The sequence below is a fragment of the Cyanistes caeruleus genome, chromosome 4 (genome assembly GCF_971803275.1).
Source record: "Cyanistes caeruleus chromosome 4, bCyaCae1.hap1.1, whole genome shotgun sequence".
Taxonomy (NCBI): Eukaryota; Metazoa; Chordata; class Aves; order Passeriformes; family Paridae; genus Cyanistes; species Cyanistes caeruleus.
This window is the reverse complement of record NC_141704.1, coordinates 36,023,034-36,037,592: the sequence shown is the minus strand read 5'-3', so window position 1 is coordinate 36,037,592 and position 14,559 is coordinate 36,023,034. Positions and strand designations below refer to the sequence as shown.

General features: G+C 34.7%; 1 protein-coding gene across 3 annotated transcripts in view; it reads left to right on the top strand.

The window, feature by feature from the left end:
- Nucleotides 1-13,768, top strand: part of SCYL2 (SCY1 like pseudokinase 2) — a 31,480-nt gene extending 17,712 nt beyond the window's left edge. For all 3 annotated transcript variants that reach the window (XM_086885831.1, XM_086885833.1, XM_086885832.1), the window contains exons 9-18: nt 1,047-1,223; nt 4,586-4,708; nt 5,981-6,094; nt 6,548-6,680; nt 8,441-8,559; nt 9,170-9,270; nt 9,808-9,874; nt 9,991-10,077; nt 11,187-11,306; nt 11,895-13,768. In XM_086885831.1, the coding sequence (XP_086741957.1) occupies nt 1,047-1,223; nt 4,586-4,708; nt 5,981-6,094; nt 6,548-6,680; nt 8,441-8,559; nt 9,170-9,270; nt 9,808-9,874; nt 9,991-10,077; nt 11,187-11,306; nt 11,895-12,545 (1,692 nt within the window). In that variant the 3' untranslated portion in view covers nt 12,546-13,768. The remainder of the gene's footprint in view (nt 1-1,046; nt 1,224-4,585; nt 4,709-5,980; nt 6,095-6,547; nt 6,681-8,440; nt 8,560-9,169; nt 9,271-9,807; nt 9,875-9,990; nt 10,078-11,186; nt 11,307-11,894) is intronic.
- The last annotated feature ends 791 nt before the right edge of the window (nt 13,769-14,559 follow it).

Here is a 14,559-nt window from a genome sequence, read left to right as displayed (position 1 = left end):
AGTTTTTTCATAGCATTTTAATGTTGAATGATGCAAAACTTCCTTCCCTCAGTAGACTAAATGCTTTCTTGTGCAGGCAGTGCTCAGAAATCTCAGAGGCAAATGCCTGTCATTACATATTTCTCCTCTGTAGTTTTAAGCACTATGTCTAGACTGGCTTCCTTTCCTTTAGTGGTATACCTTCATTTATATAAGCTGTAATACATATGATAGAAAAGTAGTATTAGTTTAGTACATAATAGAATAACTGAGCTTCTCAACCACTGTATTGTATTTCTTTGTTTTTAATTCTGTTTTGCACTACACAGTGCAACATTTAGACTCCATATTTAATACTCTATTCTTTTTAATTTAGGATTTTTTTCCTTTGATCAGAAATGGTTACTGCTTTGAATCTGGAAATAAGTGGCATGTATTTCAACAGCCACTGATTGACCAAATCATCTTAGGGCATTCTTTTTATTTTTCTTCTGTCTTGAAAGTATATTTTATGGGCAAAGTGACTGTGCCCATGAACCATATATTTCTGTTTATTGACTTCAGAAGCATTTTAGGATGTCTAATGTTGCAGTGGACATCCACGGTTTACATATCTGTTTCATCACCAGAATCCTATTTAGGAAATGTATCTGGAGTTTTACAGGGAGGTATAGTAGGATTATGTGTTTGTTCAGTGAATGACGGAGTACTGAAAAAAAATTTACTAATTTGGAGGGATTATAGGGTATTTTTAAAGGTCTTGTTAGGGTCTTTTTAAAGAAGGCATATAGCTTATGTTTTTTATAAAACTCATGTGTGGCTCAAAGTCCTATTTTCTGTACAGTTCTGTACAGTACTGCTTTTTGTTGATCTTCACAGTTGTTCAAGTCTTCATGTATGTTTTGAGTGCAATCAGAAAATTAAGCAGAGTAGCACAGTGTAAATTAACTACAGTGTACTGTGCAAATAAGAGATAAAAACTGAAAATTACCTACAAAAGTTGCTGAACTGGCACAATACTGCAGTGCAGTACATGATTCATGCTTGTTTTTGGTTTTTTTTTTTAGCGTGTTATAATTCAGCGAATTTTGCCTTGCTTGACTTCTGAATTTGTGAATCCTGATATGGTACCCTTTGTCTTGCCTAATGTTCTCTTAATTGCTGAGGAGTGCACCAAAGAAGAATATATAAAGCTCATTCTACCTGATCTTGGTCCTGTTTTTAAGCAGCAAGAACCAATCCAGGTATGTTACTATTATTCATATTACAATTTGTCTCTTCGGTTTTGTTTTCCTTGAAAAATTGACTGATTGTTCTATTTCTTTTTCCAGCTTCACACACATTACCCAATCTCCTCTGTAGTTGTCCAGGCAGTCAGTCTTCATTCATTTAAAATAGATTTTACCAGGGAATTCTCAAAGCTCTCTCTCCCTCTGCTTGTTTAGAGGTTCTGAGGGTATATTGCATTTATAGCTGAAATGAGATTTGCAAAAAATGTTTAATTTACCACTTTCTGGTTTATTGCAGAAGATATATTTATAAGCATTTTAACAATTCTCTTGCAATCTGATCAGTGTTTGACAGTACAATGTTTGCATATATGCTGTGTAGATGAACCTGGGGTTTTTTGGGTTGGTTTTTTCGGGTTGGTTTTTCCTTGTATCCAGTTTGCTGGCATTGGGATCATGGGGTGGAAAAATTGTAGCTTTGACACTCCCTAAGAAGTGCTAATTATTCTTACTAAGAGTAGTATTTATTTGAGGACTGGTCAAAAATTTGTTTGATTTTTATTTGACAAATGTAATGTTTAAGTAAAATATGCTGTTTTCCCTGCTGCTTAAATGTATAAAAGTAGTAAGACATAATCATTACTGTAAAGGAGAAAAAGTTTGCATCCTTTTGTCATCACCGTGATGATTCCTGAGAAATCTATCACAAAGTGGGGCATTGTGCCTCCACAGGTGAGAGACAGGTATGCATTCCTTCTAGCTCACTCCTCTGTGCCATTATTTCTCTGCACTTAAAGGGCAAGGTAAACATAGCAGACCTTTTATTTCTGGGTTTCAGAAAACTGGACCAGAGAACTGTCATTATACTGTGGAGGTGGGGAAGGGGACAGCTGTCTAACTGAGAATACCTCAGGAAAATTGAACTACTTAATGCTGTTTATACTTGGTACACTGAAGCTTTATGTTAGCTTTTTTGTCTTGAAAAAAGTCAATGTTTAACCAGCCAAAAGCCAGTGAACGTATTTGTGCTGTGTCATCCTAAAAGATAACTCTGTGTTCTGCTGCCTTTAACGTTAGATTTGTGACACAATCCTTGCTGCAAAAAGTTTGTAGCAAAGTTATATCTGGAGCATTGTGGATACAAAAGCTGGTTTATATCTTGAGAGATGAAAGAAGCAAAATACAGACTTGGAGTCAGCTCATAGAGAAGGAGCTTTGCAAAGTTTTTCTGTGACTATCTATTCAATTTTTACGCTGGTATTTTTAATGCAAACTACTTGGCTTACTCAACTACTGTTTTTATACTCTTTTTAGTATGGCAGAGTATAAATAATCTAGGTCAGGTTTTCTAAGTTAATATATCAGAAATTCTGGATAAGAATACAAAGCTTCAGAGTGCCAGAGGATAGATTTCAAGGTCTGACTATCTTTGTACAAGGCAGAAATGCCTAGTTTCTATGTGCTTGTAACTCCTGGAGAGGGCCATTCAGGGAAGATGCCAGTATTTATTTCAAATGCTCTTTCAAAATGTTACAGATTTGTAGGAGGGGCCTCTTGCTTGACTTTAGTAGGACATTCAAATTAGGAAATAAATGTATCATAGGAAAGCTTCTTTAATTCAATATGAAGAAAATGTTAGCTAGTGTTCACAATATCTTTTTGTGAGGGAATACATGATAGGAAAAAAGAATATTTAGATAAACTTATTCTTGGGCTTGGTGTGGAGTAACATGTGCTGTATGTTAACATTGTAGCTTACTCTGACATAGCTTCCCAGACAAACCCTTAATTTGTATCTAAAGGATTCCATAGACAGTTAGCATAGGATGTGCTGTAAATTCATTTTATAATTCACTACACAGAAATGTTCCCTGACAAGTACTGGGCTCTACATGAATGAATGAAACATTATTACTTAGAGTGCAACTACTGTTAATTGCTTATTAAATGGTGTGAGTGAATCTGTGACTGTACCTTCTTAATTTTTACCTAAGTAGATAAGAAGTATCAGCTAGGATCCTAGAAGTTTAAACACAGAAGCTGTAATTCCACAAAATTACATGATTAAGGTTGCTGGAGAAGGACAGGTGTTAAGAGCACGTGTAGGTCTTACCAACTCAAGTTTAGGACAAAGATTGTATATTGAAGAAAACTATAAAATCTAGCTTTAAAACTGATCTCATCCATTTCACCCTGATTGTCCCAAATATGGGGATATTGCATCAGAATCAATGTTCATGGAATGCATGAATGAAAGAATGATTTTGTGTGTGTGTGCAAATGGGAAATTATAAATACCCAATAAGAAAACACACATTAGCTGCACTATAAAAATGTATTTTTCTTCTGTGTTAAGAGAAGGGGGGAATAAATAAAAGGGGAAAATTTGAAATGGGGTCTTGGTACATTTGTTTCTACACATCAATGCTTCTGTTTATTTGACACAGAAGCACTGATTGCCATGTATTTTTAGACAAAAATTTAAGTCTTCCTAAAAAATACTTGGCTTTTTGTTATAAATGTGATGCTTTTAAACATAATTTATCCATCTGGTTTAAACTATTTTCTGAAAGGACTTCTGGTATCAATGGATACTCGCTGTCCCCTCTAGCACCTGTCTGAGCTGTGATATGAATCTTTTGAGTTACATAGTGCTCTGTATTTGAGACTGAGCTGGATGAATGATTTAGAGTAATGTTTAACTTGTAGATGGCTAATCTTAAGCAAGATGGATCCCACTATGCCTGTGTGCTGGTGTTATTTTTGAAGTTAATGCGATGTGAATATTTTGTTTGAGATTTTTTATTTTATGATGCACAATTTCCATGTTAAATAGAATAAATGCATTTTTTGTCCGTCTAGTAGCCATAATATTATTTTTATTATGTCCTTATTTTGATTTTAGACACATGGAATACAACTTGTATATTTGGAGTTTTGATCAAGTGCTTTGAGGGCAGAATTTGAGTTTTAGTTTTTTTGGAAGTTTAGCTTTTGCAACAATTATGTGTGTATAAAGATTTTCTGTGGGTATATTTTAACAAAAAACCATAAAGAGAAACAAGAACTATTTACAAGTTCTTGTAAGTAGAAACAAGAACTCCTTACTGAGTCATTATGATTTGTTATTTCAGACTAATCAGTCTAGAGCATGCATATTTTGTTTGATTTGTATTTGCTGTTTTTAAAATGCAATAACATGTCAAAGTGTTTTTTGTCTTCCATGCCTTCAGGCAAGCAACATGGTAAGTGATCACATTTACTGAGTTTTAAGAAAACTTCTGAAGTTTTTTTGATATGATACAACACACTTTAAATTGTAACTGTATCCTTTGCAGTTAAAACTTTTGGCTTCTGAATTGTCTTTCTTTGAATAGATATTGTTAATCTTCCTGCAAAAAATGGACTTGCTTCTGACCAAAACTCCACCAGATGAAATAAAGAACAGCGTTCTACCGATGGTTTATAGAGCCTTGGAAGCACCTTCAATTCAAATACAGGTATAGGAGTTGCAGCCTTTATTTAAAACTTTTATTTTAAAACTTTCTTTTTCCTCTTCCTCAAGCTGACATGACAACGTTTTGTACCCTTGTTTGTTTACTTAAAAAAAAGGATAAAACTGTATATAATATGCCTGAATGTTGAAAGACATGACTGCTTTATTAAAGAACATTTGTTTCTGGTAAAATAAAATTTAGTTCCCTTGTTTTCCAGGAGGGTAACCACTTGATTATTGTTCTTATGCTCTTATCTTAAATTCTTACTAGGCACCATGGCAGAAAGTAGGATATGCATTTATATTTCCCTGCCTATGCAGCAAAAACCATGCAGGCAGGCATGCTGGTACCAGTCAGTGAGAGGTGCTTATTCTGAGCTCCTACTGGTGAGAACATCTGTGCTGACAGTTACCTCAGGAGACCTGACGTGCTGTAAAATCATATTAATATACATTCTGTTGATGTTTTTACGTATCCATATTTTATTTTTCTCCTTATGCTTTCTCTACCTTTCTGAGGTTCTTCTGGGTTGTTTTTTTTTAATCATTCAACTGCAATTAACTTCCAGTTACCCAAAAATGTTCAGGAGTGGGAGATAAAGAAACAAAACGTTACTCAAAGGCATTTTGGGATAATCAGATGTGACTTCTGCCTTTGAAAAGCCTTTGTAATATTAAGGACAAAGGTTTTTGTTTCTAAGTACCTGACATGAGTTTCTTTCTGCATCAATACTTTGGTTACTTGCAGGTGTTTATTTGCAGCATAGGCTTAGTATTACTGTCTCTTATTTTTTAAACTGGGCTGAAATTGTGTGTTTATTTTTTCTCTGTTGCTAAAGTATGGTTAATCTTGACATGATATTTTATCATTCAGTCTATTATTGTATTGCAGTATTATTGATGGTACTCCTTGAAATGTTCTTGATTTATGTAGGAGATTGATAGTTTGATGTAGTAAAAGCTGCGTTTTATATAAAGGTGTGCCTTGTGAAAATACAATATATTCTTGCTGTTTAAATATTATGAATTTATGAATGCTCTTTTTTCTAAAATCCATTTTTGAAGGTTATGTATACATACCATGATGCTTTATTATTATAGTTATTTTTAAGTTAGTCTGATTAAGGACATTTTAGCTGAACATATTTCCTTAAATATTTCCTTAGGAGGAAAGCTTAAGACATTTCAAACTAACTGATATTGAGTTATATTAGTACTAATTTTATAATAAATACACATGTTTCTTTTTAAACTTATGTGGATATTTTTTTTTTAGGAGCTTTGCCTAAACATAATTCCCACCTTTGCCAATTTAATAGATTACCCATCAATGAAAAACTCATTAATTCCAAGAATTAAAAATGCATGTTTGCAAACTTCTTCTCTTGCTGTGAGTATCATAGTAACATTCTCTAGTGTTTAGAAAATGTTGTAACCTTTGATTACTTTGGGTTTTCCATGCTGTGTCTTTAAAGAACAGCCCATCAATGTGTTCTGATTTCTTACTGAAATTTTTTAAAAAAAACTTCTTAAAAGTGAAAAAGCTTCATTTCTTTTCTCTAACAATTTTTAAAGTTTTTAACAACTTGCCATGTTAATAATAGCTTAAAAATTACTGAAGTAGGTTCCACAGTAATACACATTGACAGTGTTTCTGCATTGTCATGCAGAAAAAACAAGTTTTTGTGAACATAAAAACAAGTGGGTTTTTTTCATGATACAAAAGCATTTTTTAACTTGTCTTGGATTTTTCAGTACAAAGATTTTCTTGTGGGCTTTTTAGAGTTGTTTTGAGTTTTTTTCAAAAATAAAGAGTTTCTTTAATTGTTATCATACTTCACAGGTCCGGGTAAACTCCTTAGTGTGCTTGGGCAAGATTTTGGAGTACTTGGATAAATGGTTTGTGCTTGACGATATTTTACCTTTTCTACAACAAATTCCATCAAAGGAACCTGCGGTGCTCATGGGAATTTTAGGTAACTAATGCTTCCACCTTTCTCTTTTGTGCTCTGATATTATAAATCCGAGAGCTTTCTGTGTTGTCATTGAACACATTCACATTGTGCATCCCTAAAATGACTATTAAAAACTTGCTGGTTCTTGAGTATGTCCCTGTTCAGGTGCCTTATGTATGACATTTGAGCACTAGTACATATATTTTTTGTTTTCGGGGCCTGATGTAGTTCTGAGTACTCACTGCAGTTCTTGGGCTGTGACACTTATATGGACTGGGTTCTCCACAGAGTCAGAGAGGCTGTTTTCTTCAGAAGAGCTGACATCTTTCAGATGCTGGAGCTTTTGAGATTTTACTGTTGCCTTCTTCTACCACTCCTGTACAGCAGATGCTGTAAATGATGATCTGCTGATCATCTGATCTTTACTGCAGGTTTTGTTAGATGCATTTTGTTGGATGTTTAGGCACACAGTTGTGCCTGTGCATAGGAATGGAACACAGTCTGGGTGAGGTGTCACAAAATGACTAATAAAACCTAATGGCTTGGTATTTCTGGAAGGGGAGACCTCACTTCCACTTGAGCTTTCCTACTGCCACTTGGTGCTTACCTATCTCAGAGTGTGATTTTAGCAAACTGAATGTGCTTAAAGAGTCCAGATGACCAGAACCACTGCCAAGAAAGAGGTGTGACTGCTTGGCCAAGTCTGGAAGACAGTGACTATTTCTCCTCTTCACACCAAAGTGGTGTAGACCAATTGTAACAGCTGAGCTGCACTGCCATTAGCTCTCATTAAACACTGTACTAATATGTGATGGCAGCATTATTTTCATTTGCTCAAAAGCAGCAAGAAGGCATCTTCTCTATAATGATTTAAAGCTGCCTTAATCCTTGCAGCTTTTATTTGCTATCTAAGAATAAGGGACGCTATTTTTTGCTTTAATTCTGTTAATTCTGAATTCTACTCAGATACAGTGAGTAAGTGAATCCTAGTTTGGAAATGATGGGCTGAAATCAGTTTTATATACTCAGGCTCTCCTTTCTTCCAGAATCATAATACCATCCTTCATCTTCTTTGTCTTGGTGACAGCTCTGTTCTACTACCAGAGAAAGTGAGGGAAGTCTCTGTGTCTTTTATGCTAATATGTTCAGTGTTTGCCACCAGAGCTGGACTATTTAAGCAGAGGACTCTTTCTGTCAGAAACACTACAGAACGTTTGGGCTTAACACTGGGTCTCTCACGTGTGTCAGGAATTTTTTTCAGTGATTTTAAAACAGATAAAGATTATGCATGAGTTCTGAGTCACTATATGTAACAGCCCAAACCTTCTAGTTAAGAGTGTTTGTGAAAAAAAAATAAGCAGGATGATAGTTAATCCTAGCTACTTGTAATGTGTCAGTGTGCCAGGAGAGAAAGCATCCTTAGTTGATGCATCTTGATTTCCCAAGTGGCACCATGTCAGTCTGTGGCAAATCACTTGCACATGATCTATTCAAAGATGCATATTCTCAGATAATTGGCCAGAACAATACATTGACTAATACCAGGTTTCATAACTGCAAAGTATGACTTGGACATCCTCTTGTTCTGAGCTGTAGCAAAGCCTCTTGCTGTTTGGATCAGTACTTAGCCTTTAAGATTCTCTTGATTGTTTGTCCCAGCTTGAACACAAACACAGTGGTAGTTCAGATGATCAGTATATATGTATGTGTGTGCTACTTAGAGTTTGTTCACATTGTTTACTAAACATAACAATTTCTGCTATTTTGATGTTTTGTGTTAGGTATTTACAAATGTACATTTACTCACAAGAAGTTGGGAATTACCAAAGAGCAGCTTGCAGGAAAAGTATTGCCCCATCTGATTCCTCTTAGCATTGAGAACAATCTTAATCTCAATCAGGTAGGAACATGACTGTTTCACATGCTTTTCCTTGACAATTATTAGAGAATAAATTTAAACTCTTCATAAAAAAATACATATATTACTACATGTCTGTAATTGTCTATTGTAAAAAGAAGCAATACCAAAACCCTTCCCAATTTTACCATATTTCTGTGTTTGAAGCATGTTATTTTTCAGTGTATTTAACTGATCTGGTGTAAAATTTCAAAATTAATATTGTCACCTTCCAAATACCCTGCAAAAATGGTTAGCTGCTAACATAGGTATCGAAATAAAATGCTATGTTGCTATGAAATACTGGGAAAAGGAATAATAGGTTGGTTTCTTTGTCTGAAAATGAATCTGGAAATATACTCATGTGGAGGTTTTTTCTGCATTGCCTTATTTCAATTTTTTTTAGTGGCCTGTATTCTTCCCTGATTCAGTAGGCACTCTGCCTATGATTTTCTATCTAATGCACGATAATGAAGGTGCAGTATAAATTATTTAAAAGTCTGCACCTTAGCTGACATTATGTATCATAGGTTTATGAGGTATTACTGCTAAGTTACACCTATCTGAATTCCATCACTGCAAAATACAAACTTCTTATGTATTTCTTTTCCAGTTCAACTCTTTTATTTGTGTTATAAGAGATATGCTCAATAGATTGGAAGCAGAGCATAAAACAAAACTTGAGCAACTTCATGTCATGCAAGAGCAACAGAAGTAAGTGTTGATGTTTGTGTTGGAGAAGTAGTCGTTTTTTGGCAAATGTTAGAGAACTCCAGCCATAGCCATAAAAAAAACAGGTAATTCTAAGTTCAGTAGTTGAGAATTACCTCAAATAAGCACAGTTGTCAGAAGGTGTTCTTCTGTGTGTCCTGTAGTTGCTGAGAAATAAGCCATAACGGAGAAACATAACCATTCCAGCCTTTTAGAAAGATGTGATATTTTAAGGTATTTGGAGCTATTTTATGGAGCCTGATATGAGGTGAGATTTCTGAGACAAAATAATTTGGTATACCTGAAGTCTGAGTCTCCCTGCTCAAAGGGGAAAATGAATTCCATGGGAAATTATTAGGAAATGTTTACTATTTCTCCAAGGAACATTTGCCAGTCTCCTGAAGGCATTGTATAGAAGTGGTTGCTCTTATAGTGCAATTGTTTGGTATTGTTTAAATGCAGAATGATCTGCATTGTTAGATTAGTGTTGTGGACATGATTGCAAAGTTGTCTTGTTGTAATATACTCTGCACTGCGTAGATCCTTGGACATAGCCAACCAAATGGCTGGGTCTGAAGAGGCACGATCTAGTGGTACAGGCAATCAGGTAAGCAACAATGTATAACTTACACATAGAAATTTAAAATCACTTAGTTGATATTTACATAGTTTTAAACGACCGTATTTCAAATAATGAAGTTTTTTTTCTTTGATCTTGAACAGATTGACAAGGTATTTAATAATGGAACTGACCTTCTAACTAGTGGATCTGATAGTAAAGAGAATGAGATGTCATCTATTCAGAGAAAGGTGTGCTTTACTTTATTTTGCAATTCTTTTTTGCCCATCTGTCTAATACAAGGCTGATAAGGTTGAAGTGTGTGTAAATATGTACCATATTTAAAGTTTTAGTAGAAAAACTGCTTTTCACGGCACACAACCATACACAGTTGCATGAGAAGATCCATAAAAATCATTCAAATCATATCCTTCAATTTCCATGTAAGCCTTACCTTGAAAACAGCTTTGTATGAAGTAGGCAGCAATTAGGACTTTAAATTTTTGGTCATTATTTTTCTTCTTCATTATTAAATCATTATAGATTTAAATGAGACTAAAACTTAACCACTGGATTTTGATCAGAAAAGTAAAATAGGAATCCTTGTGATAAAATGACAAAGAGAAATGAAGCTAAAATGTAGAATTTTTAGTAGTAGCAGAGACTAACTTTTACTGTACCTTCTAAAGTTAAGTGAAACCAGTCAATATGTGGTTAAATACAAGAAGCAAAGGAAAGGCATAGCATAATATAAAATATAAGCAGTAATACAGTAAACATAAGCTTTAAGTATTGTAAAATTCTTTTCATATGAATAATTATGGAAATGGCTCCCCAGAATCTATATATTTTATAATTTATCATTCTAGTTATTTTAATCCTTGCACTAAGGGGGAATGATTTAATTATTTCATCCTTCATTATTAACAAAAATGGAGTTAAAATCCTCAAAAGACTCTTGAGCACGTTAAAAATTAAATTCCCTTTTCAACTCCATGGTCAATTGCATTTCTAGATCAAGTTAGTAACCATATGAAAACAAAAACTATGAAGAACACTTTCTTATGCCCAATATTAAGAAAAGAAAGCTGAAGTGGTTTTGTTGATGTATATGTCTTTTATTTGAGATCTGTCCAAATTTCTCATTATGCTGCTCTGAATATTATATTTATTTGCTTAATTACTTTATATCAATATGGTAAATGCTATAATAGATTTTGCTTATTGGCTTTCTCTTTTGTGTAAATAATTGTATTTTTTACCACATATTACTGAAACAACAGTGCTAGTATGAAATAAAAGAATGAATGCCAGAATAACCATTTTGTGCAACTTACTACCAGTGTTTTCCATTTTAAAGGCCTCACTTACACTGGAAGAGAAGCAAAAGCTAGCTAAAGAGCAAGAACAGGCACAGAAACTGAAAAGCCAGCAGCCTCTTAAGCCCCAAGCAACTACAGTAACTCCTCCAGTGAAGCAGGTGAGATAGAACAAACAACTACACTGTTTCCATTGGAGCTCTCATGTTTTTTCAAGACCTGTACGCATTTAGCATTTTTTTCTTCCTGTGAGTCACTTTTGTTTTCTCTGGTGGTTCAACAGCACAGCTGAGAAAAGCTAAATTAAATTTTCATGCGTCTTCCATTTGCATCATTAGCAATATTCCCACTTCTTAAATTGCTAGAGTTTCCAAGGGTATCATTATTATCGGAAGGTCATTGTACTAGACAAAAGGACATACTAAGAAAGGTTTTTCTCTGAAGAGTTTATGAAGGAAATGTATAAAGGATTTGGGGATAGGAATGGGGCATTTAAGCAAATAGTCACAGTAGTACTTTGTGTGTAGTCTTAGATGTCAAATTAAAGCTGCATAACAATTAGTGCCAAGTAGCAAAGAACACAAATAATGTAATTTCTCTTGTGTATTATTACATTTCATGCCCAATTCCATGCAGTGAATTCTAATTTCTGAAAAATTAATGCCAGGTCTGCAGGGGTAATGAGAAAATACAGTTGGCAGAGTGTCCGTACAGGAAAAACATTTAACTGCATTTTATGTGTTTTGCAGACAAAAGACTTGACAGATACCTTGATAGATAATATGTCATCTTTGACCAGCTGTCCTATCAACCAAGCTCAAGTTGCATCTTCAAACAGCTTCTCTTCCATTCCTTCTATGGGTGTTGGAATGGGATTTTCATCACCCATCGACAGCACAAAGAGAAATATGACAAACGGACTAAATACAAATATGGGGTTTCAGACTGCTGGATTCACTATGGGAGCAGGTCTTGCTACTCAGAATTTCTTCAGCGGTCCAGGCGCAACAGGAGCAACCAAGATGAACATTGTACCACCTGCCAATATGCCAAATTACAGTCCTATGAATGCTGCATCTGCAATCTCTCCACTGACACAACAAAACAGACCCCCAGACATGTCTGCTTTAGATAATCTTTTTGGTCCTCAAAAACCCAAAGTTAGCATGAAGCAGTTGGCTCAACAGAAATCAAGCCAGTGGGTTAATCAGTTTGTGCCACCACCAGGGTCCCCGAATGCGAGCAGTGCAGCCTTGGGACCTCAGATGAACATGATAGCACAGCCAGGCTTTGGGATACAGGGTAATCCTTTCTTTTCTCCTCAGAACTTCGCACAACCAGCAAACACAATGACAAACAGCAGCTCAGCTAGCAATGACTTAAAAGATCTTTTTGGGTAAAATGTTTCTTCTTTCAAAGATTGATGAAATTTGGATCATGGGTAAGCTGATTCATATCTTGTTTTGGTTAATAAAAACATGACTTGGGGAAACTTTCAACCCAGCAAAGTAAAGACTTTTGGACAGGAAAAAAGGCTGATGTTTCATTCACCTGGTACTGGAATTGTGTAAGTGCAAAGTCATCTTACATGTTAAAGATTTCCTGTCTCTTTACCAGCATGAGAGTGCTGAAGGCAGGATGCGTATATTCAACTGAAAAAGAAGAAGTATATAGAAATTATTCAGAGGTGAACTCAGTCAACTCCTTAAATTTCTTAAATTCAGCAAAAATGCTTAGGGGATAATGACACTATTGGATGCAAACCTGGAGAATTACTCATGTTGCCTGGATTTGTCACAAGCTGTCATTTTGTCCTACGACAGTTTGCAAAAAGAAAATTCTTACACTGGCCCAAAAGTTTGGATAGCCAATGCAGAGAAAACTCTAACCAATAGCTATGGGTGAGACTAAGAAGGGAGCATATTTTGACTTTCTTCTCTCACATTAGCTAATGGAATGAATGTGGTAGTAAACTATAACAGGATTCATCAGGTGTAAGAAGTTACTCTAAAATTTGGTTAAAGTTTGGGACAGAGTAAGAACACTGCTTCAAAGGTCATGCTGGTTAACAGCCTCTTACATAATGCCAGATCCTTGTTACAAGCCCCATAGCAAAAGCAACATACCACTTAGGCAGAATTTTAAAATACATGTGGTGATTTCATCACATTTACTATATATTCCATTGTTTTGGCTAATATAATACTGCTTCTAACTCATGTAAAAAAAAATTGTAGTTACAAAACCTCACAAAATGAATGTAAATGTAAAATTCATGTTGACTGCCCCACCTGTGTAACTAAATGCACTTTATATAGTTACACAAGAAATATCTTGAATTAATTAATAATTTTTGGTTCAATTGAGACGATGAAAAAGGATCGCCTTATACAATTTGCACAGGGTTGTGTGAAAAAGCAGACTGCCATAAATTGCCTTGACTAGGATGAACTATTTCATTTTAATTTTGGTTTAAATCAAGTCCTTATGAAGGATAGATTGACATGAAGTGATTTCTCAAATATGGATTTGTAAGCTCTAGAGTGTATGATAAATACACAGGTATTTCAGATCCTTTTTATTGTATTACTCTAAATTCAATAAAGGTCTCCAGAAATCCAAACAGTAGTTTCTTCTACTTCCAGAAGGTGTATGTTCAGCTTGCCCATGGTGGAATCTCTGCTCTGTCAGATACTACTGCTGGGTTTTAAATTTTTTTTCCTAAGAATTTCAAGAGCTTTCTTACCTAGTATTTTGAAGTCTATAAATGGTTATTTTGAGAAGGAAAGAACTAGTTACCTTTTTTATGGAAAGCCTACCTGCTTAATTTTTCAAAGCCTTTCACTGAAGAAACTCTTCTTTCATTTGCTGCTTAAGAAACCAAAGGGCCTTATGCTGTAAATATTACTTGTATTTTGTTATACTTCCACAGTTCTAAGCAGTGATAGCATTAAGCATATTTCTTAAACAATTCTGTATGTATTATAGCTGCTGCGTTAGTCCTATTATTTTAAAATTCCTGGGACCAATAAATTTGTGGTCTAGAAAACAACACTTAATACATTGTGATGCTTATGTGCTGTTAATATTCATAGTAAGCATTGTAGGTTATGTAAAAACATCCATGTAAGTTTAAATACAATACTAGAACTGTTGAACTATTTAAGTTCATTTATAGTTGCTGGCACTCTATACTCTCAATCACAGTAATGTCTTCTGTCAACTCTTAGAAGCTGTGTTTTGTAAGGGTAACCTAAGGCAAGCCTTTGAAGATTTACTTGAATCTGTATTCCTCTGAATTATTGGGAAAATAAGTTTATATTGAGAACAACATCTCATAGGACTCTACAATGTGTTAAATTAATACATCTATGGCAAAGGCAGTCTTGAAAGTCAGTGTCCTGATCTGGGGTT